Genomic DNA, 22,055 nt, shown 5'->3' with positions numbered 1-22,055 from the left:
TTATGGACACACCATATTTTGCTTACCCACTTGCCAGCTGATGGATTTTTTATTGTTTTCCACTTTTGGCTATTATGAACAATCCTGCTATGCACATTAGTATCCACTTTTTTGTGTGGAAATATGTTTATTTCTCTTGGACATATGCCTGGGAAATGGAATTGCTCAGTCATATGACAACTCTTTCTGAGGAGCTGACAACTATTTCCCATGGTGGCTGCACCATTTGGCATCCCCTTCAACAGCATGTGAAAATTAAAATCTCTCCACACCCTCACCAAGTCCTAGCCAGCAGTTTCACTGCAGCCACACCAGTCGGTGCGCAGTGGCACCTCATTATGGTTTTGACTTTTATCTCTCTTTTATGGTTATTGGCCGATTGCATATCTTCTTTGGAGAAATGTCCATTCAAGTCCTTTCTCATTTTTGAATTCAGTTATTTAGGGCTTTTAAGTTGTTAAGTTGTAAGAGTTCTTTATATATTCTGGATACTAAACCCTTATATGCTTTGCAAATATTTTCTCCCATTATGTGGGAGACTTTTGATAGAGTTCTTTGGAGCAAACAGGTTTTTAATTTTGACGAAGTCAAATTTATGTTTTTATTTGGTCGTTCATGCATTAGGTGTCATATCTAAGAAACCATTGCCTAATCCAAGGTCATCTCCCCATGTGTTTTTATTTTTATTTTAAAGATTTTATTTATTTATTTTTAAAGAGAGGGGGAAAAGGGGAGAAAGAGGGAGAGAAACATCAATGTGTGGCTGCCTCTCGCATGCCCCCTACTGGGGACCTGGCCTGCAACCCAGGCATGTGCCCTGACTGGGAACTGAACCAGTGACCCTTTGGTTTGCAGGCCAGCACTCAATCCACTGAGCCACACCAGCTGGTGCTCCCCATGTGTTTTTAAATATGTATTCTATTCTATTCTATTCTAAATATTTTTATTACTTCATATTTGACCCATGAGATAAGATGTTTTATTTTTCCAAATTGTTTTTTGTTATTGATCTCTCTGTTTCAACTCTCCTCTTTTCAGAAGCCTAAAATCTCAAATCTGGTCCCTGTTTTAGGTATTAAAACCTAAGCCTCCAGATTACCAAAACTGACTTGACACTCTACTTCCTACCCCTCCACACAGTGTAGCTTCAACATGAGTTTACCCACTAACTACAGCAAGTCTTCGAATGACAAATAACGTTTCATCCAACAGTGTTGCGTTTTCACGTTGATGAGGTGCTGCAGGAACTTAACTCTTGTTTGTGTCAGTCAGCCCATGGTAAAACTGCCTTTTCATACATTTCAGTGAGTGAGGTATATGCAACTTTAAGGTGAAGACTTACTTTGCTTTCTTTGTTTCTGATCCCTGGAAACCTCCCTTACTTTCTTACAAGCTTGAGTATGTACTTCGGTGTTTCAGGTATTCATAAGGGAGGATTTCCCCATTACTCAGCACACAATATTCTTTGAGGGTGTGTCCTCACCTCCGACAGCGTCTTATCCCTGTGATCCTCTCCCTATTGCTATTCTTGATGGCTACACTCTGGACCCTTTGGACTAGGCTGTGCTTGATGTTCATTTAAGCCACAGTCCACCTGGATGAAACAATGGAGAAGTGCAGATAGAGGACATGGCTGTGGGGCGGGGGGACGCACAGTGCAGCGATTATCCTGAAGTCCTGCTGGAATGGAAGCTGGAGCCATGTAGTGTAAGGTCGGTGTCCACAAATCCAAGAATGTTCCCTAGCAGCTTCATCCTCTCAGTTGGTCTTTCTGGAAGGCATGTGCCTATACAGGGTCCTGGGACAAACACGTATTAGATTCTGAATGGATATGGTAATAGGACAATTAGGATACAAATTAAAGCTGGGATGGTATGTTATTCAGGCTCTGAGACTCACACTCAGTTTATTTAAAGAATGTAAGGATAAACCAGAAAGTAAAGATCGTGAGAACTGCAAGTGTTGGGGACTAGAACCGTAATTAAGATACAAAGCAGGTCTGATGACCAGGTGGCCTGGTCATTTATGCAACACATTCTATTGCTGCTATTTTTATAGTCCCTCTGATCACGGTCTCTGTTTACTTTTCCTTTGAATGTTTTTTGGTGACTGCCTTCCACCCCACCCCCACCACCTACTCTTAAAGACCACATGTTCTGTCATTGTGTCTCACATTCAAAATCTCCAAGACAGAAAATGTTCTTGATATAGTTAATCCTTGTTATCTCAGCTGGACATGACCCCTGTGTCCAGCCATCCCCGAGGCTCTAAGACAGACACTTGCAACTGTGGGCCAGGTGCTGTGCTGTGATCCGATCCCATGGGATAAGGGAGTCAGAATGATGAAGTCACGCAGTTAGCTTTCTTCTAAATGGGCTGTGCATATGGCAAGTGCTCAGAGAAAAAAGAGTTCTATAAAGAGGGAATCAGAACACTCCTTCCGTAAGGAAGCACGTAGGGATTGAAACAGTTGGACGGACCTGGGTGCAAATTCTGCCTCCAGCCATTACTACCTGCTTGATCCCGGACAAGTCACAACTCTTGTAGTCCTTAGCTTCCTCGGTAGCAAAAGGGAGATTGTATGCTTACCTCCTAAGGCTACCAGGAAAAGAAAATGAAGCAATGTATGTAAAGTGCTTAGCTTACTGTCTGGCACATAGCCAGCAGTCAAGAAAATCGTCCATATTAACAGGCTTTCTTTCTGCACTCTTCCTGTCTCCCACACAGCATCGTGATGACCACCTGTTCCACCTTCTTTGCCCTGGGCATGATGCCCCTCCTCCTGTATGTGTACTCCAAGGGAATCTATGATGGGGACCTGAAGAACAAGGTACCCTATGGAGGCATTGTGTTATCACTGATCCTGATTCTCACCCCTTGTACCATAGGAATCTTCCTCAACAGCAAAAGGCCACAATATGTGCGCTACATCATCAAGGTAAGAATTTGGGGGCTTGGGTGGGGAGCAAGAACGCCACTGTCATGTCAACATACGGCTTGACGCAAGTCATTTGGGCTTTTTTCTGTGTTGTTTTTTTTCCTTGTTTACAAACAGGGAAAGGGAAGGGAAGGGAAGGGAGGAGTAGGGAAGGGAAGGGAAGAAGACAGGAAGGGAGGGCTCAGGAGGGGAGGAGAGGAGAGGAGATGAGAAGAAAAAGAAAAGAGAACAAAGGTCTACTATTGGGATGCCCACTTAATGGGATTGTAATATACCTGAGAATACTTTCAAAATGTTAAGAGGAAAAAATAAAACACCCTACACAACTAGAAAGTATTATCATTATCTTAATAATTTAATTAAATTTTTATTACGCACCTACTAGATTTTTTATCCTACACTCTCTGAGGATTCATGGACAGTTTGCAGAAAATGAAATAACACATGAGAAGCAGGATCCAACACAGCAATCAATCAAGCATTGGCAGAATGCAAGGAAGTTAGTGAGGGCCAGGTAGCCCAGAAAGGTCTCCTGGAGTGGACAGTCTTGAGCCAAAACACGAGCAAATGTAGGATTTGGGTAAGCCTGGGGACAAGCCTGAATGGGGGGAGCTAGCCCCAACCTGGCTGACTCGCCAAGAAGCCAGAGGGGTGGAGCCCAGCTGAAGAGGCGGTGTGTACATTCCTAGCATTTCAGGAGTGGGATGGGAAAGAGAGTACAGTGAGTAGGACCCCAGAGGGTGGGAGAGCGCTGTGGTCACAGAGCATCAGGCCACCACCTTGCCCTTGGAAGAATCACAGACTCTTGGAGTGCAACCATGGTCCCTCTGCCAACTTTTGTGACCTTAGAGCTCAGTCCCTGTTGGTCTCCACTCTGGCTCACTGCTCACCGCTTGTCCTTGGGAGGACTCTGCCTCCTGCCGTACTGAGGGCCTGTTCCATCCTGCCCCTGGATCTATGCCCTAGGTCCTGTCTACAGAGCATGCTATCTGGAAGCCAAGGCTCAGCAGCAGTTTAGGTCTTCAGGCAAAAAAACAAAAAAAAAAAACAAAAAACCCTGCAGTTCAGGTTTTCAGGATTACTGGATTTTCACTGCCATTGTCAGAGTAATTTCTGCCCTTGTGCGGACACAGTCCTAATACTGTGGCCACAGCTCCCCTTCCCACCTGTTGAAAGACATGGACACCATTCCTCCTCCGGCCTGTGCTGATCGCCCTACTCCGCTCTGGATGGCGTCCTCCATTCTCTCCACCCTCGCTCTCCTCAGACACCTCCTTTTATTGATCATGTGCCTTAGCTGCCCACCACAGTCTCCCCCACTTTGCTCTCATTTCTAGAACATCTCTGTATTAGTTGTTCACAACCAGCCTTGATGAGGAGTCACACCTCTCTTATCTTTTTTTAATCCTCATCTGAGGACATGCTCATTGATTTTAGAGAGAGGGGGAGGGAGGGGAGAGAGAGCAGGAGAGAAACATCAGTCGGTTGCCTCTCATATGTGTCTGGATGGGGGACGAACCTGAAACCTAGCTAGGTGCCCTGACCAGGAATTGAACCTGCAACCTTTCCGTTTATGGGACAATGCTCCAAACAAATGGGCCACGCCAGCGGGGGCTCTGCCTTTTTTTTTTTTTAATCCCTTCTTAAGCGTACTTTGGGAAACACCTCTCCCCCCAACCACGCCATCTCACATGGCTTCTACTCCCAGCACACCACTGCCAGGGCTGCTCTCGCCAGTGGCCAAGCCCTTCACAACTAGTCTCAGTTCTGTGAGTCCCTCTCCTCTCCTCCTCGGTCTCCCATCCACTCAGCATCCTGATGACCACTTGCTCCACTTTCTTCACCATACCCAACAGATTATGGTGGACCTGCGGTTCCTTCTCAAGAGCCTTCACCCTCAGCCTCGGGGACTGGGTGCTCCGGCTTCCCACCACCTCTCTGGTGCTTCCTCTCAGACTCCCTGATGAGTCTCCTTGGTACCAATTCTCTGCATTCGGCTCAATCTCTCTGCTTCTTCTTGCCAGGCTTCCCTACGCCCGGGGTCTTCCCACCACAAGGTCGGGCCCCTCTCAGCAAACATCTACAAGCTGAGACGGCTTGCAAACGGCCTCTTCAGCCCTCAACTCTCTCCGACTCTGGAATCCATGTATTGGCTGTCAAATCTTTCTACAGGAATATGCTTCAGGCATTTAAAACTTGGCATGTCTTAAATTAAGATCAGCTCCTCCCCAAGCCTGCTCCTCCCCTCCTCCCCCGTGATTACCTCGATGGCTGGCGTTGAGCATGCCCACCTGCCTGAGCCAGAAACTGGGAAGTTATTCTCAACATGCCCTCCCCCTCCCCACTCACACTAATCAGTGATTGTCAGTTCCACCTGCTTTTGCTTGAATCCATCCACTCCTCCCCATCCTGTGTCCACGGTCTTCATTCACGCCACTGTTCTCTCAGCAGACAACTGAAATAATCTTCAAACCTGGCTCCCTGACCCAGTTTTAAACTGAGGGTGGAAAGTATAAACTCTCCCCCAGGATGAAGTTTAAGCTCATTGATGTGGGTCCTCAGGCCTTCTTTGATTTGGTCTCAATGACCTCTCTAGTCTGTTTTCTTTGCACATGCCTTTTCCCCTACCTGGAACACTCCCCTCTCCAAGTTCCACCTCATCCACCACCTTTCACTGGGCTCACACCTACTCACCCTTCACTTCAGCACAAATGGTATCTCCCCAGGCTGTTTTCCTTAACTCGAAAGCCTGGCTAGGATGCTTGTCCTGTTCGCTCCCGCAGCACCCAACACTGACACCAGCAGCGTTTACCATACGGTATAATAAACACCTGTTCGTTTTCATTCCCCGCTTGCCTCGAGTTCCTCACGAAGAAAGATCCTAAGTCTGTATGTTAACACCCAATCCCAGTGTCTATCACAGGGCCCCTAGTGCATGAGAATAAATAAAGGAATAAGAGAGCAAGTTCTGTCTCTCTCAGAATTAGCGGGGGGAAAAATTCCAGAAATGTGTTTATGTCCACCATTTCATTTATTCAAGATAGTGTGTGGGGTATAGGAACAAAGGGAAAAAAATCACAGAACAGCCCTGGCCAGTGTGGCTCAGCTGGATGGAGCATCATCTCATATCTGAACGGTTGGGGCTTCGATTCCCCATCGGGGCTCATACCTAGGTTGCAGGTCCAATCCCCAGTCTGAGCGTGTATGGGAGGCAACCAATACATGCTTCTCTCCCACATCAATGTTTCTCTCTTTCCTCTCTCCCTTTCCCTCTCTCTAAAAGCAATTAAAAACAAAAAAGTCCTCCAGTGAGGAATTTTTAAAAATCACAGAGTATAAAAATGTGAAGTAACCTGATGATTTAATGCAACTGCAGCTCTACCCTCCCCCATTTTACTTTTTTATATATTTATTGATTTTAGAGAGAGACAAAGAAACATCAATGTGAGAGAGAAACATCAATCAGTTGCCTCCCATACACACCCTGGCTAGGGATTGAACCCACAACCTAAGTACATGTACCTTTGGTGTACGGGTCTACGTTCCAACCAAGCAAGCCACACTGGCCAGGGCTACCCTCCCCCATTTTTATAGATGAGAAAACCAAATAACTAGAACCCCAAGTGCAATTGATATAAGAACATACGCTTCCTTTTTACCTCAGAATAAATTTAATTAAAAGTATTCCAAGGATGCAAAAAAGAATCTCAAATCTTAAAGCTACAAAGTCCTTCAAGATTAAGTTCAGTCTCCTGCCTTATTCCCATTTAACAGGTAGGATCACTGAGGCCCAAGAAAGTTACTTGGCAGAGTCAAGGTTATCAATCAACTTCCTGTTCCTGTCGTGCTGCACATTCACTGCTCAATTCCAGTAAAAATGGAGTCAAACTCACCCCAGAGAAGGTTAAAGGGGCTATGATACACCTGGGCTAGAGAGACAGGGGCAGTAGATATCTAGACCCAATTTACTGTGGCTGCACCTCCAGGGTTAAACAACCAGATGTCAGCAGCTCCATCTCTCAGATACTCCCACCAGAAATCACCCCTGAGGATGTAGAGACACACATGTGGTCACAAGGCCAAGGCTGATGCTTCCTTGTTTTCATGGCTCTTTGAGGTCTAGGTTCATCCTTCATCTCCATAAAATATAGTGAGTTTCAAGCTGAAAAATGAGCCAACAATCATCCCAGCCTCTTTGCATACTTAACCCTCTGAGAGATATTCATATCAAAATAATCCAACTCCTAAAAACTGTCTCTGGCAAAAGGTATCATCCCAAACTCTGTTCAACCAGTTGCATCTCCTAGTGGGAGGTCATGTTCAGAAGGTTCAGGAACGCCTGTTTGGAAAGGCAGTTCGCGTAACACTTTACCTTCCCCACACAAGGGTTTATTCAAGGCTTTGTGGCTGGTGAACCCGAGCACAAAATGGACAGGAGCCACTTTTACCACAAGCCAGCCAGCACTCCTTAGTAAGTGTCCGGCCATTACACTGGCTCAACCCCTCTACGCATGCTTTCCCCACCTGCTGCTGCTGGTGAGCTGACCGGGCTCTCCTTCGCCACACGGCTTCTGCCGGCTCGTGGCTCCTGCTGCTCCCAGGCCTCTCTGTCTTTTAACACATGCATCTGCTCCTGCATCCCTGTAAGTCTGAAAACTCCCGGATCGAGAGGATGTGACTACTTGGGTCATTCACCAACCTGTGCAGGCCACCTTCATGGGAATAATTTGGGCCAGGTCATGTCCTGGGTCAAGCTGAAGGAATTGGCTCCCCGTGAATGGGCACTCATCGCAGTGTCGATCACCTGGTAGTGAAGTCCAGTGGCACCAAAGAAAAACACGGTGACCAATGGAGAAGCCGCTACCTGTGGCCTCTCGTCTCAGCAGGAGGGCGTGGACGTGAGACTTCCACACAGGGCAGGCCTGACTGTGCAGGGGACTTTGGAGTGTTGGTTCCCTCTCCTTCACCTACGAGTAACGGAGAGCTACAATTTAGTGGGTGGTCCTTCCATGGCAGGTCCTGTGCCGCCCACCTCAGAGAGGCTGAGTGGCTCAGCCAAGTTTACACATCTTGAGGCCAGCTGAGCCAGTTTTCACACCCAGCTCACAGCGAAGTCTGCGCTCATGACCACTGAGCAGCCCCTGAGGGCGAGGCAATGAGCGCCAGGGCGTGTGAGTGAGCACCCCCAGAGAAAAAGGGCTTCTGGGTTCCTGGACAATTCCCATAGCCCAGTGCTCCCTCCGTTCTCCATCCCACTCTTTTGAGGGGGTCGAAAATTCTTTGGTCCTTCAGCAGAAGACAACAAAAGTCCAAAAGGAGAAATCAACTCAAAATGCAGCAACAAACTGAGCAACCTGAGCACCTCATCAGTTTCGGGTCTTTCGATAAAACTTGAGGCCTGTGGTTATTGAAGAGATCTAGGAAATTCCTTCCCGTCGTGGGATGGGAACTCGTTGGTCCAGGTGATGTTTTATATGACCACACGTCAGCTGGAATGTGGATTAAAAACACAGAAATGCAAAACTGTGCGGCTAAAATTTGAGCAAAATAAATGTTAAAACGTTACCAGGACAACTTTGTGGATGTAATTAGTGCCACTGAATTGTACACTAAAAAATCATTTAAATGGCAACTTTTGTGTTATATTTCACCACAATGTTTTAAAATGGCATGAGGAGTATCAAATGCTGCACCTGTGAATGAACTGAAAACTGAACCAACATCTGTAATCATTACAAGCTAACGTGGTAAGCTCAAAAAAGAGTTTGATATATCTTTACATAAAAGATGAATGAGACAGAGAGCCTTCATTTTGTGCTTATAGTTTGGAGTGTGACATTCTCCAAAATGCAGATTATAAATCTACCTTGAAAATTAAAATGGTAAGATGCAACTAGAATTTTTAAAACAAAGGATGGCTTTCATATTAAATATTAACATGAATTTAATTGTGATACTATTAAAAGCAACAAATGTTGCCTCCACAGAACTCACCTGGGACAGGGTGGGCACCTGTATTGGTTTTGATGATGCCATCATGACCCGAGACATCCCTGAAGCTCTTTTTGGGAACTTCCTTCGTATCCAATTTGCAGGTCACTCAAGAAAGTAGACTCCTCTCTTCACAATCACACATCATTTGGGATCTAAAACCACATTATCTGACTTGATCATCTAACTTGTGCGTTTACTAGCTTCACTTCAAATGACTCTTGGCAACTTCCAGAAGTCAAATTCATCCTAAAATGTATGAGGTCCCTCCCATAACGGAAGTCCCACTTGAGACAAGGATGACAGTTCTAACAACCACATCGAATAAGTTCCGGAATATCTGGAGCAATGGCAGTTTCGCTGGATTGTGTGTACAAGCTCTGGCATTGGTGCCTTTGCAAGAGAACTTTGCATTTCCAAGAACCTCTCTGCAGGGGGCTGAGCAGTCACCCCTTCACAGTCCCAGCGCGAGTCTGAAAACCCACTCTCCGGGGATGTCAAGCTGACACTGTACTTGGCTTAGTCTTTAGTGACAAGTGTTAATCAGGTCTCTGTCCTCCAGGAAGCTTCCTAGCTACTGACAAGAATTCCAGAAGTTGGAAAACAAAGGTCTTCTGTATTCACTTCCACTTCAAATACCAATTTTTTTTTTTTAATTAGAATGTTTCCTACCTCCCATGCCCACGGTGCGTTACCACCCCCTCGGCCCCGCCCTGTCCCCCTGCCCTTCTAACTGCCTCCGCTCCCGGTCCTCCTCCCCAGGCAGGCATGGTCATCATGCTTTTGCTCAGTGTGGTCGTCATAGTGCTCTCCGTCATCAACGTGGGCAGGAGCATCGTGTTTGTCATGACACCCCACTTGTGGGCCACCTCCTCCCTGATGCCCTTCATCGGCTTCCTGCTGGGCTACATTCTCTCCTCCCTCTTCCGCCTCAATGGACCGTAAGTATTCCTTTAGGTCTCACTGTTCCACGGGCCTCACTTTGGTCCTGGTCGCTCAGGAAGAGGAGGAGGAGATCTGAGGTCTGGGGGAAGCACTTTCCTAGCAATATGTCCAAATGCATCAACTGAACAAGGGACTTGGGACTGGAGAGATATTGAGAAGGAAGGGAATGGTTTACAAACATTAGCCCAGAGAATGATGGCATTTCTCTAATCACCCAGAAACCAATGACTCATGGCAAAGTGCTCCCTCCAGAGCCTAGGTTCCAACTCCTGCCCAGACTCCTGGTGGCTAATGGCACCGGGGTCTCTCCATGGCATCATATGACAAGGTCGATCATATTCTCCCTGTCCAATTTTCCTTTTTTGCCTGAACAAGGACACCATCAAGTGACAGCTCTGCTAAGGGGCACTCAGAGCTGCAGTGGCTGGGACCTCGGCTGTCGTCTAACCCAACTGCAAACAGCTGCTACTTTAGGGGAACAGATGGCTTGGAGAGCCCGGGATGGGAACATCAGGCCCCGTCCACAGGGAGCAGAACGTTCCAGGAACCTGTGCTCTTTTCAAGCACAGGCAAACGCTTATGCAGGAGTCTACACATTGGTAGCACCCTAGTGCCCCCTCCCCAAAACAAAAAAAGTGTTTTAAAAATATAGTTTAAAAATAATTATCCATAAAGAGAATGAATTGAAGGTTGCGAGATAGGAGGGGGTTGGGGGCTGGGTGAAAACAGGAGAAGGGATTAAGAAGCACAAATGGGTAGTTACAGAAGAGTCTCGGGGATGTGAAGTAGAACATAGGGAATACAGTCAATAGTATCGCAATAATTATGGTGCCAGGGATCACTGTGTAAATCACATAGTTGTCCAACCACTATGCTGTACACCTGAGAGTAGCATAAAATAATACTGAATGTCAACTGTAAGTGAAAACTAAAATCATCCATTTTAAAAACACGCTAACAAAGAACAAATTACCACAGGACGTAACGCATGGCAATCAAGTAGAGTCGAAAGGCTGCCGTGACCACTCGGTGTGGACTTTCCCAGAGACGCAGTGATTCGTACAGGTCACAGCGCCCCCAGCACCAAGCACCCAAACCGTCACAGCCGCCTTCCCCACGACGTGCCCAGGGCACTCGGGGTACTAGTGAGTAACGACTATTTCAGTACACCGATTGCAATTCAATGAATTTAGTGTATTTTCATTAAATGCGAGCATCCCATTCCTTAATACATAAAATGGACAGCAACACCAAGAGAATGTATTCCAAAGACAGATACATCTTTGAATCAAATTTTCCTATTTTTCCAGTCATCACATGTTTTAGAGTTCAAGGTAGCCAAGCCAGAATCCTGGGGACAGAACAGGGCCCCCAGACACTTCAATCTTCCACTGAATGTTGAAATTGTCACTGTCCTGTCTGTACGCCCAATATAACAGGCCAGTGAGGGGTACTGACTCAACACCTTCCTTCCATCCTTCGCCAGCTGGACATTGCTCCAAATTTTAATTCGGTAATCCTACAAAAGTACACAAATTGTAGATTTCCAAGATAATCAAAAATGATGTCATAAAAACCCCCGACATGAACCAACTAGACACCATCTCCCACAAGGCTGGATTAGTGATTTTGAGACGCGTCAACTTCGCTTTTCTTGAAACCCCGTGCACCCCGTACCCTGGCACACTATCATCTGCCTGTCTTGGGGTGTTCAGTGGGTCTCAAAGTATCTGGGAAGGAGGAGATAAGGAAGTGAGTTTGCAGCTCCCGCCTCTTTTGTAAGGGCGTATGGGGTTGGCTTTTCTCACCCATAGATGCAGCCGCACTGTCAGCATGGAGACTGGGTGCCAAAACGTCCAACTCTGCTCTACCATCCTCAATGTGACCTTCCCCCCTGAAGTCATCGGACCACTCTTCTTCTTCCCTCTCCTCTACACAATTTGCCAGACTGGAGAAGGGCTTTTCCTCATTGCCCTCTTCCGGTGCTACGAGAAAATCAAGCCTTCCAAGGGTGAGTACTGAATCATTCCCCTTGGAGATCTCTCATTCATTCTGGAGGCAATCCAGTTTCTGGCAAGGACCTTCTGGATGGGGCTATCATTCTTACCAAGTCAGTAGGAGACAGAAAGCATCAGGAAGCACAAAGGGCTCTCAAAGAGCCGAGGCTTTTCGGATGGAGTTGGCCTCACGGGACTGAGGAATGTGGGCTGCTTTAACTGAGGAGACCATAAAATAGCACTCAGGAGGAGAAAGCAGGACGGAACTTTCTTGGCCATTAGATAGTGGTGAGGTATTAGTTGTGCCAAAGGGCCCCTTTCGCAAGAGTTCAGGAGGTCTGTACCTCGGGACCAGGTTCTCGTGCCGGGGAGCCAGGTGAGAGCCCCAGCACCACGGGCACCCCCCGCGTGAGGGAGAACGTTAAAGCGATGCAGCCCCATAGCCCTGCATCCAAAAACAGAATTCCAGTTCTTGTTACACGATAACTTAAGTTTATTGAACAGTAGCTATCACAATAATATAGTTTGATCTTATTTATACCTTAATCTGATTACTATCAGATTAATAACTTCCTAGCCAATTAACACCTATTTTCTGAGAGGTTCAGATCATTTCATTCTCTTCAAAATATAATCAAAACTCAAGAAAGTTCAGAATCCCTTCCTCAAAGTAGACTTTAACCTTTTTTTCCCCAAAACCAGGAAACACAACCTTACTTGGCAACATTATTTCAGTATTTTACATCCTAAACATCAGTATATCCTTAGTCACTCCAATCCTGAAACTCTTATTCCCACGAACTTAACTGAGGGCCGCTCGGAGACCTTTGCCCTAGACCCCAGGGGCTGATTTACACCCTCGGAGGACGATGCGAACTCCCCTGGTGAAATTATCTTGTAGTAGGCAAATGCCGATTTACAATGAACTAAAGTTTAACTTTGGTTATCAAGCGTCCAAAAAGAAACCAATAAATAGCTGACCATACCTCAGCACAATTTTGTAGGTTTTGGTTCAAAACTATAGTAGAGTCATAGAAAACCTAGTCTGATACTGATTTAAGAGCAACTCAAGGAATCTGTGGCCCATTGAAGTCTCCACCCTCCTAACAAAAGCGAGAGCGGAAAGATTTCTGTTTTGTGGACTCAGGGCCCGAGCAACAGCTCAGGGGGAAGAATCTGTCAAGTGTGGGGATTTTGACTCCTGGGCCCTTCTAGAGATGGGAGACCAGGAAAGGTAGACCCTGACTCCTGTCTCCCCAGCTCCTCACCACACCCACACAGCCAGGAAAAGCAGACCGAACAACAAAATGGGGTAGCGGGGAGCAGGGAAAACACCTTGGAAGACCTCCCTAAGGCTCCTTCCTCCCTGACCCCTCCTTGCTCCCCCAATGCGGTCAACAACCTCACTAAACGCAACTCCCTACTGCACCGCATCTACGAGGAAGTTGGAGCCGCAGTCCTCGAGGGCCAATGTCCTGCTCTCTAGACCTTCGTGACTACTAGTACCAGGAGGGAGACGGAGGGAAAGCACATTTCCTCTGAGTCACCTCATGAGAGGAGAGGTGGTAAAGAGAAAGAGGGGGGAGCCCACCCTAGGGGTAAGTTGGTATTCTTTTATCTTCCAATTGAATAAGCTTTGCATTAACGATTCTCATTCGTCTTCCCCACCCATAATCCTTCTCAACGTCACAGATAAAACAAAAATGATCTACACAGCTGCTACAGCTGAAGAAACCACTCCAGCCGCTCTGGGGAATGGTGCCCCAAAAGGGGAGTGCACCTCTTCCACAGCCTCGCCTCGCCCCAGTGGCCTGGACTCAGGTCAGGTGATTCGCAAAGCCAGTGTGGTAAACTGCGGGGAGAAAGCGGCGTGATGAATACACCAGCAGTGTCTGAGTCCTTCTCCAGCATTTCCAGCAGAAAACTGGATCAGGATCAACAAGAGCCCTGCCTGGAGGAGAGGGTGGGGGCATCTAACCTAAAAGCCTCACCTACCTCCAGCTCAGAATTTGATAATTTAAAAAAAAAAAAAAAAAAAAAAAAACCTCACTCAATGACAACCCTATGAAAGGAACCAAAACTGCCCTTTGCCCCTGCATCTCTAGAACGGTGCCCGATAGGCATATAAAAAGGTGCTCGATTTCCAAACTAGTTAAAAATGCTTTACTGAAACTCAAATATCCAAATCCTGTTCCAAGTTTTATGACTAAAATACAAATAAACAAAGAGCTGTAGAACTAACAGACTTCAGAAGTCGTTTCTAATAACCTTAAACATTCAGGATACCGTTCCCTCCCTTCAGACATCACTCCTGGGATTAAAGCCCCTGAGGTACGGGCGCGACACCAAGTTCGCAAAAGCAAACGTGATAATATGCAAGAGCAATTAGACAAGACGAATTCAAAAACTCAGCCATAACGAAATGAGAGCATATAATCCCAGAAGGAGAGGGGAAACTTTAACAAGAAAAAGCCAGGCAACAAGAAATATGAAAATCAACAGAATTGTTTTGCTCATCTAATAGTCTATCCCATCAGTTCATTAGTTATCAGTGGTTTCCACATTATGCTCCCTCAAAATTCAGTGTTAAGCTACTGTCAAAGAGTGGTTTCTCAATTCAAAGAAAATACTCAAATCAGAATTCTTAAAATTCAAATTTTGTCCTATGAAATTTAAACATGCTTGCATACTGCTCATGTGCAAACAAGCATCAGGCCGAAGATGAAAGAACTAGTATTAACACTTGCAAACTGCTGACCACGCCTACCTGTGATTTCTGTTATCACTTGATGATTAGATACAACTGAAACTATGACAATTTCAGGACGTCAGTCGGCAAATGTCCAAGACTACCAATATTCCCAGTACCAATGCAAACTGACGAATCACTGATTTGGGCCACTAAAAGGTCTACCATTTGTCTTTTCTTTACATACTATACACTGACCTATTTAAATTTTCTCTGATATCTAACACACATCATTTGCTTGGAAACTTGGTTAAGTACAACAAAATAGAACAAGTTTAGCTTTTTGAGGAAGGGAAGGCTAGACTTAAGATATATTATCCTTGGTGAAAAAAGGTGGAAATAATATTGTGGCTAAGTCCACATGGTGAGACATTGCTAGACTTACTGTGATCACACTTTAAGGTATACGTGCTAAGTACGCACCACCACGTAAGGTAGATAAATGTCAAATCACTATACTGTACACCTGAAACTACAGTTATCTTGTATACTAACTATACTTTAAAATACATTGCAGACAAAAGATGTTACCCCAGTACTAGATGAAAGGAATATACAGAACATAAAAGTTGCACTGTGCCCTGTCAAAGACAGGTCTTAAAACTTAGGCTCACACCCACTCATTTCTCAGGTCCCAGATCTGAGAATTTAGGCCAACTTGATGGTTCAAACCACCTCCATCTTCTCTACCATTTGTCGAAAGGCTCTGCCTGTGTAGCAAGTTGTTTCCATTGGGTTGGCCAAGTTCTAGTGCTTACTTAACTTTATTTGAAACAATTTTGTTATATTGTGACAGCTCTATTGGTGTGCATTTAAACTTACCCAACTGAATTTTTGTGTAGTCATTTTAATATTGGAAATGGAAGAAAATACACAATTTCAGCATATTATTTCAAGGTGACATCTGAAACCCAGATTTGTGCAGTGAATGGAGAAGGTGCTATGTCAAATGTGATCAAACGTGTCAAAAGTGGTTTGCAAGGTTTCATGCTGGACGTTTTCTCACTGGATGATGCTCTAGCCAGGTAGACTGGCTGAAGTTGATAGGATTATATCGAGATGTTGAGATCAATGTTATACCACGGGGGAGATACCCAACATACTTAAAAGTATCCAGATCAATAGTTTTTGGTGAAAATGAAAAATGTCTATTTTACTGAAAAAAAAAGTTTTAGCTAACCCAATACAACAGTAAGCCACTTATACTTACCTATTTAGTAGAGCAGGAAAAAAAAAGTGGTGAAACATCAAAATACGTACATCATAGCCAGTTAACCACTTTGAAAGCTCAAGGGAGTAAAAAAAAAAAAATCACCTCCATTTGACAGCACCTGCTTGGCTGACTTGCACAGCCTTCAGAAAAACACCATTAAGAAAAAAAACTAGCTTCTGCCATTTCAAATAGAGCCAGTGCCCCCCCATCCAAGTTCAAGCATACCATATAAACTCCCCAGAATCGCCTTCACAATTTAATGGCCCAAGTTCGTCTTCAATACAGAGGCAAGCGGCCTTCATTACAGTATACTGAAGGGCTTTCCAATCCAAGCAGCAATGCCCCCTAGTGACTCCCCTCACTTTGGGGAAACCAAAAGCAGTGTTTCTAGTGCTTTCCTCGAAATCCCTGTTGGGTTAGGGGAGTGTGGTTTTGGAATTCTGGAATTAAGACTTAGTGGGTTGCAATACCAGTCCATTTACTTGCTCTTCTCTTTGGCCCTGAATTCCCTCCAGTAAAATGGTATTATACAGTTAGTTTTCAAGATTCAGTGAATGTTATTGTTACTAAATATGTACATATAGCCTAGCACTCAAATAGAGAACTAAAAAGGTCTAGTCTCCAAGATTCCTGTAATAGCTCATTACCTGCAGAGCGCAAGCTCTAACACTTCAAATGAAGATGGACAGAAAACCCTAAGCAGCTTTCACTACTGTTTCCCCCTGAACAGATGTTGTCACATCCACGTCTCAGGACAAGAAAAAGCATGTGAACCCCTTTGAAGTATTCACGTGCACTGATCTAAAAAACAAAAAACCCTTTATGTGAAGATCTGTAACTATCACAATTTTATTACAACTTCTAAGTCAGGCATTAAACATTAATTGTCCAACTTGCTCCCCAAATGGTCTTCAAATTTTCATGCATTGATTTTAGAGACAAAACATCGATTTGTTGTTCCACCCATCTATGCATTCATTGGCTGATTCTTGTATGTGCCCAGCAGGGATCAAACCTGTCACGGGGGCATATCTGGGTGATGCTCTAAACCAGCTGAACCACCCCAGGAGGGCCCGGACTGCCCTTGTCTTGACTACAGGAACCGAAGTACCCTAATGCCAATAGAGTAGCGGTGATAAAGGGAAACAGCATGGGAGGCCCACGACACACCAACACCACGTTATTGAACAGTTCACTGACTTCTCTGCCCATCTTTTGACTGGCCTAGAAACGTCAGAAGTACTACCTGAATTTTTAAGAACCTAACCAGAGGACTCCAGGATTCTCTATAAGGAATTCTAAATGTGGTGAATGTAGATGGGGATGGAGTAAATAGCACATCCTTCAGACAGACAAAAAGTTTTATAATCTTTTATTATTAATAACAAACAGCTGCTTTAACGTCCTTGCCAGGCAGCTGTTAAAAGATGGGTGAGAGGACACCCTTGACCCTAACAAGGAAAACTCAAAATTAAGCCTTTATGTACAAGCTAATTTAGAGCTCTTTTAAGTGTCCAAAGCTATTAATTAGTTTAATTGACACATTAAACTAATTCTGAATTAACATATTTGAATAACCAAGAACTAAAATGTTCAATTTTTTTTCTAGTACAAAAAAATTAAATTTGCTTTAATTATAAAAGAGCTCTGTCAATATACACAAACTATATACTTCAGACATTCACGAAAATGTGAGCAGAAGGCTTATCAAAAGACATTTAATACAATTAGTTTTCAACAGCCCCTCGGTGGTCCACATCTACAAAGATATCCAGCCCAACCCAACCCCCCTCCAAATCCCACCCCCACAGAAAAGCACATACTTACCAGAATTTTTAGCAAGTATGCTTTGGGAATTTGTTTTTGTTTTTTAAAAAGGCCCCCGGGCAAGTTATTTACAGTTTAATTGCCACTGTCAACTGATCTGGATCTGGACCTGGACCGGGACCTGGACCGGGACCTCTGGCGATCCACAGATGCTGGAGACTTAGATCTACTTGAAGAACCACGTTTCTGGCTCTTCTCAGGTGCAGGGGACCTACTAACAGAACGGGACTTGCTCCGGCTCCGACTCCGGCTCCTGCTCCTAGAGCGACTGTAAGACTTGCGACTCCGAGAACGAGACCGGCTACGAGACCTAGAGGAACTCCTGCTCCGGGAACGAGACCTGCTTCGTGACCTACTGGGAAGGGGAAAAAATACAACATAAGCGGCAGGACCTGCAAATCTGTTAAGACAAACTTTTGACAGAAAAATATTAAGAAAAATACCTGTGCCTTTTGCTGCCTTCAATTAATTTGATTTTTCTCCCATTTATTTCCTTTCCAGACAGTTTTTCAATAGCATTCTTTAAGTCACCATAAGAGGCAAACTCAACCACCCTATAAAACGGGGAAAGAAAAAAACCATTTGTAAAGTTACGTAACATCTTGTAGTACAAGCTGTAGAAACCCAGACTGAGTATCCTTTCTATGTTCGTTTTGCTATTGCTATGCCGAAAGTGTTTAATTCTCGGTGGACAACATGACATCAGAGCAAGGTTTCTCATCCTCCTACTACTGTGGACATTTTACGCTAAACAAGTCTTGGGGGGGGGGGGGGGGGGACACTTTCCCACAATATCCCTAGACTATGTCCACATGCCAGACATTACCAAATGTCACAGGGGAAGCAAACTAACCCGAGAACCCAGAGCATGCGCAAACTCAAGTACCCAGAAACACTCACAGTAAAACTGCCAGGATATTTTTAAAGGCTTACAATCTTCGGTGTACACTCACCCTTCATTTAATTTAGGTCGATGTGCATCTGCAAAGGTTACTTCTCCAGCTTGTCTCATAAAATCTTTGAGATCCTTAACGCAAGACAGTTGCGTTAAGCAGGGAAGTGGCAACGCGACACACAAACAACAACACAGCATAGAAACAAGACTACTGAAAGGGAAGCTGTTAGATAAAGTACAAACATGGCATTTACCACACTTGTATTCTATCAGAATTCGAAAATTAATCTACGTCAGGGCACGAAATAAGCAAAGAGCATATTGCTTTTAAGCAAAATGCTAAAGGAAATTCAGATTTTAACATTAAGTAGTATTAGTCTATACTGAGCTCAATACAAAAGGAAAACAAACAAACAAAAAAAACAAAACAAAAAGAACAAACAAAAAGAAACAGTACATATTTTAAAAGTAAGGACTAAAGTAGAAACTTTATATTTAAAAACAGAATATTTACAAGACACGTTATTTTGTGCCCCATATGTCATTAAAAAAGTTTACTTTACCTTTATTATTATTTCCCTAGGCTAGTCAAGCAGCAAACCGTTAATCGGTCGAAGAAACCTCCATGACATATGCCCGACTGGCTCTTCGCCACCCACTCGAAGGATACTACCCAATCGATGGAAGCCTTTAATCGCACAGCCCTCCCTATTAGCAGACTACTGGCGGATGCAGACAGGTTCTACTCTTGTGCAGTTACCAAGGACCACTTTATGCGAACAGGATTCCAACGACCAACTAATTTCGTATCTTTGAACTCTTTTCGGTCAGGACCTCTTATTCGGAAGCGTTACAGGAAGACAGCTCTCAACTTAGGAATCAGATCACGTTATCAGCGCTCTGGGATCGCTGCGACCTGGCACTTCAAGCAAGTGCCCCGATTACGTCTAGACCGGCAAACACAGATCTAGAGGTGGCCAACTGATCACTGTAGGAGCTGACTGGCAAAGTCAACCAGGCCCAACCAAGAGTGACCAAGACAACGATTAGGATAACCCACAGGCACTCCTCGTCAAAAGGCCAACGACACAGATAGGCTGGCAAATAAAGGGTTTAATATTTGGTTAAAATTGATTTTAAGAACAAGAAAAAATATCCTCAAAACATTTACATTTGATCACTAATATTAAAGTTTGAAATATCCCCCAATTACATTTAATTAAAATTTTAAAATTACAATTAAGTCCATTAATTAAATATAGAACTACTTTTAATAAAATATTAATAAAACATTAGCTACCCATTCCATTATTTTTTTTAAAAAAAGCCACATTAAAATGTCTCAAAACTGAATTTCTACAAACCTGCCAGCTGACTCTTGAAGATAAATTTTCAACTATGAGCCGATTTTCTGTTCTTACAGGTGGAGCATTTCTGAAGAAGAAACGGGTATTTTTCACAATGGAAGGAAATACAACAACGTGCACTCATTTTGCTCAACTGGGAGCAAGTTTAAGCAATCAGATGTCACAGGTCAGTCAAACGACTTCACCGTTTCTGAACTGTTTCAGTTCATTATACAGACTTAACAGAAACGGGAGCCTGACACAGGACCAAGAGCACTGGCTTTCTGGTGACACCAGAATCACTTGCTGCTAATGGTTCTTAAGTCATTAAATACTCATCCAGTGTAACTATTCAAAACAGCCACCCCCATCACATACCGTCTATCATTTCGAGGTCTGCGACTACTAAAACGATCCGAATAGCGTCCTCGACCTCTTCCACCACGAGATCGAGCCCGAGCATGTTCAATAGTAACCCTACAGAAAGGGAAGAAAAATCTTCACTACCCCAGAAGCTACGTAAGAAATATCCCAGCAACCTAGTCTTCTCTACTTTACAATGCCAATTATAAAACGAAGATTCTCACCTTTCACTGCAGAGTTCTTTTCCATCAAGTTCATATACAGCGTCATCTGCATCCCTAGGATCCTCAAATTCCTAAAACACACGCATAAAGAAAATATACTGTCCAGCAGACTCTTAAAAGTGCATTCTGCATGTCGAGAGCACTAAAAACACAGATGGGGGAAGTACGTTAACGACAGTGTCCTGTAGATTAATAAGCCCAACTGACGAGAGAGCAGGAGCGGCTCCAGGCAGCAGCGGCAGCACCGCAGCAGCCACCAGTGAGGCTCTTTCTATTAAGAAAATTCATTGCCTTAAGTCTGCATAAAGGTACGCTGCCGGGACTCAGTAAGATCAATAGTCATTATCAACTTAATAGATAATCCAACCAGTTTCAAATACTTACCACAAAACCAAAGCCTCTTTTCAGATCGATATCTCTTATTCGCCCATATCCCTTGAAGAATCTTTCCACATCTTTTTCCCTGGCTGATGGATTTAGCCTCCCGATGAATACTCGACAGCCACTCATGACGCCCGGCTAATTACTTCCTGTTAGAAAAAGAGTTCAATTGAGACAATACAAGTGAATGTCAGAGGAATGCCTGGTCAAGGGGTCAAAATCATGAACGGCATAAAATAAAATGTTTACCGGATGATGTTATAAACAAGACTGCCAAGAGTGCCTCTTATTAGGCCAGGTCCCTTGCAGACAAAATTAAAACTCGGCTCTCAACACGATCCTTCCCTGGGCCCAGAACGCAGCAACCGCAACGCCCACTGCCGCCTCTGGAACTGCGCAGCCTCACACTCTCCCCGGCTCTTCTGGCCCCCTCCCATCTGCCGCAGTTAGGAAAGGCCGAGAAGTGCGGGCGGAGCGGGCCCCGCCCTCCGCAAGGCCAGCCCAATGGCGACAGGCCTCGCGTACGTCGCCGCCTCTCGGGAGCGTCACAGCGGATGGAAGCCGGAATCTCGCGACGCCAGGGCCGCGCCTGCGCACAAGGCGGCAGGCGGACGCTAGACAGCCACAAAATGGCGGCGGCAGAACCGCGGTGGGGAGGACCGCCCGTGCCAAAGTCCATTCTTCCCCCCCCCACTCCCCCCCAACTCCACTGTTTCGGAGTCACCGTGCCCGCCCACGGAAACCCCGAACCACACCCCAGGCAAAGCCACCACTCCAAGGTTTCGGCTAGTGAAGAGGCAGGGAAGGGCACACTACCCGTCCATATAAAACGACCAACCAAAACCGCCCTTCCACCTTCACTTCCCTCAAACAATACCCAAAGGGAGACGTGCCCCAGCGCCCACCTCGAATAAACTGCGCTCATTGGACGCCGTCCTCCGCAAAGAGAGCAGCCTTGGCCACTCGCGATCTGAGTGGCCATGAAGAAGCCTCGATCCGAGAAGCCATTCCCTCAAAGTGAGCCACTCACCTACCGGACAGGATCTTTGGCTGCTGAGACCCAAGAGAGGTCCGTAGTCTGCGACGGAGCCGTCTGCCTCCCCACAGACCAGGACTCAACTCGTCTATGTCTCTCCACAACTGACGCACTTAGCTGCTCTAGCGTTCTACAAAATGGAGGGTGCGC

General features: G+C 45.1%; 2 protein-coding genes across 9 annotated transcripts in view; one reads left to right on the top strand and one right to left on the bottom strand.

Annotated features, from left to right (window-relative positions):
- The window catches only part of SLC10A1 (solute carrier family 10 member 1), a 26,167-nt gene extending 6,880 nt beyond the window's left edge, over positions 1-19,287 (top strand). Inside the window, exons 2-5 of one of the 2 annotated variants that reach the window (XM_045201645.3) lie at positions 2,728-2,938; positions 9,692-9,870; positions 11,689-11,885; positions 19,139-19,287. In XM_045201645.3, coding sequence (XP_045057580.1) covers positions 2,728-2,938; positions 9,692-9,870; positions 11,689-11,885; positions 19,139-19,143 — 592 coding nt within the window. In that variant the 3' untranslated portion in view covers positions 19,144-19,287. Of the gene's footprint in view, positions 1-2,727; positions 2,939-9,691; positions 9,871-11,688; positions 11,886-13,563; positions 14,113-19,138 lie in introns of those variants that run through there. The other variant, XM_024568411.4, reaches the window with a different exon arrangement.
- Positions 17,189-22,055, bottom strand: SRSF5 (serine and arginine rich splicing factor 5). Of its 7 annotated transcripts, none has more exons than XM_045201647.2 (9): positions 21,775-22,050; positions 21,119-21,458; positions 20,873-21,018; positions 20,489-20,559; positions 20,280-20,378; positions 19,920-19,989; positions 18,614-18,687; positions 18,104-18,214; positions 17,189-18,012 (listed from the first exon to the last, which is right to left on the bottom strand). In XM_045201647.2, the coding sequence occupies exons 3-9, from the start codon at positions 20,996-20,998 to the stop codon at positions 17,736-17,738; spliced, it is 828 nt and encodes a 275-aa protein (XP_045057582.2). In that variant the 5' UTR covers positions 20,999-21,018; positions 21,119-21,458; positions 21,775-22,050; the 3' UTR covers positions 17,189-17,735. The 7 variants fall into 7 exon arrangements, with proteins under 7 accessions (XP_045057582.2, XP_024423626.2, XP_024423624.2 ...); XM_024567858.3 differs by having other exon boundaries at positions 17,189-18,015; positions 21,775-22,049; XM_024567856.3 differs by having other exon boundaries at positions 17,189-18,015; positions 21,900-22,048.

Source organism: Desmodus rotundus, chromosome 7, assembly GCF_022682495.2.
Source record: "Desmodus rotundus isolate HL8 chromosome 7, HLdesRot8A.1, whole genome shotgun sequence".
In the NCBI taxonomy this organism is placed as follows: Eukaryota; Metazoa; Chordata; class Mammalia; order Chiroptera; family Phyllostomidae; genus Desmodus; species Desmodus rotundus.
Note: the sequence above shows the minus strand (reverse complement) of the source record. Positions and strands in the feature narration are given on the sequence as shown.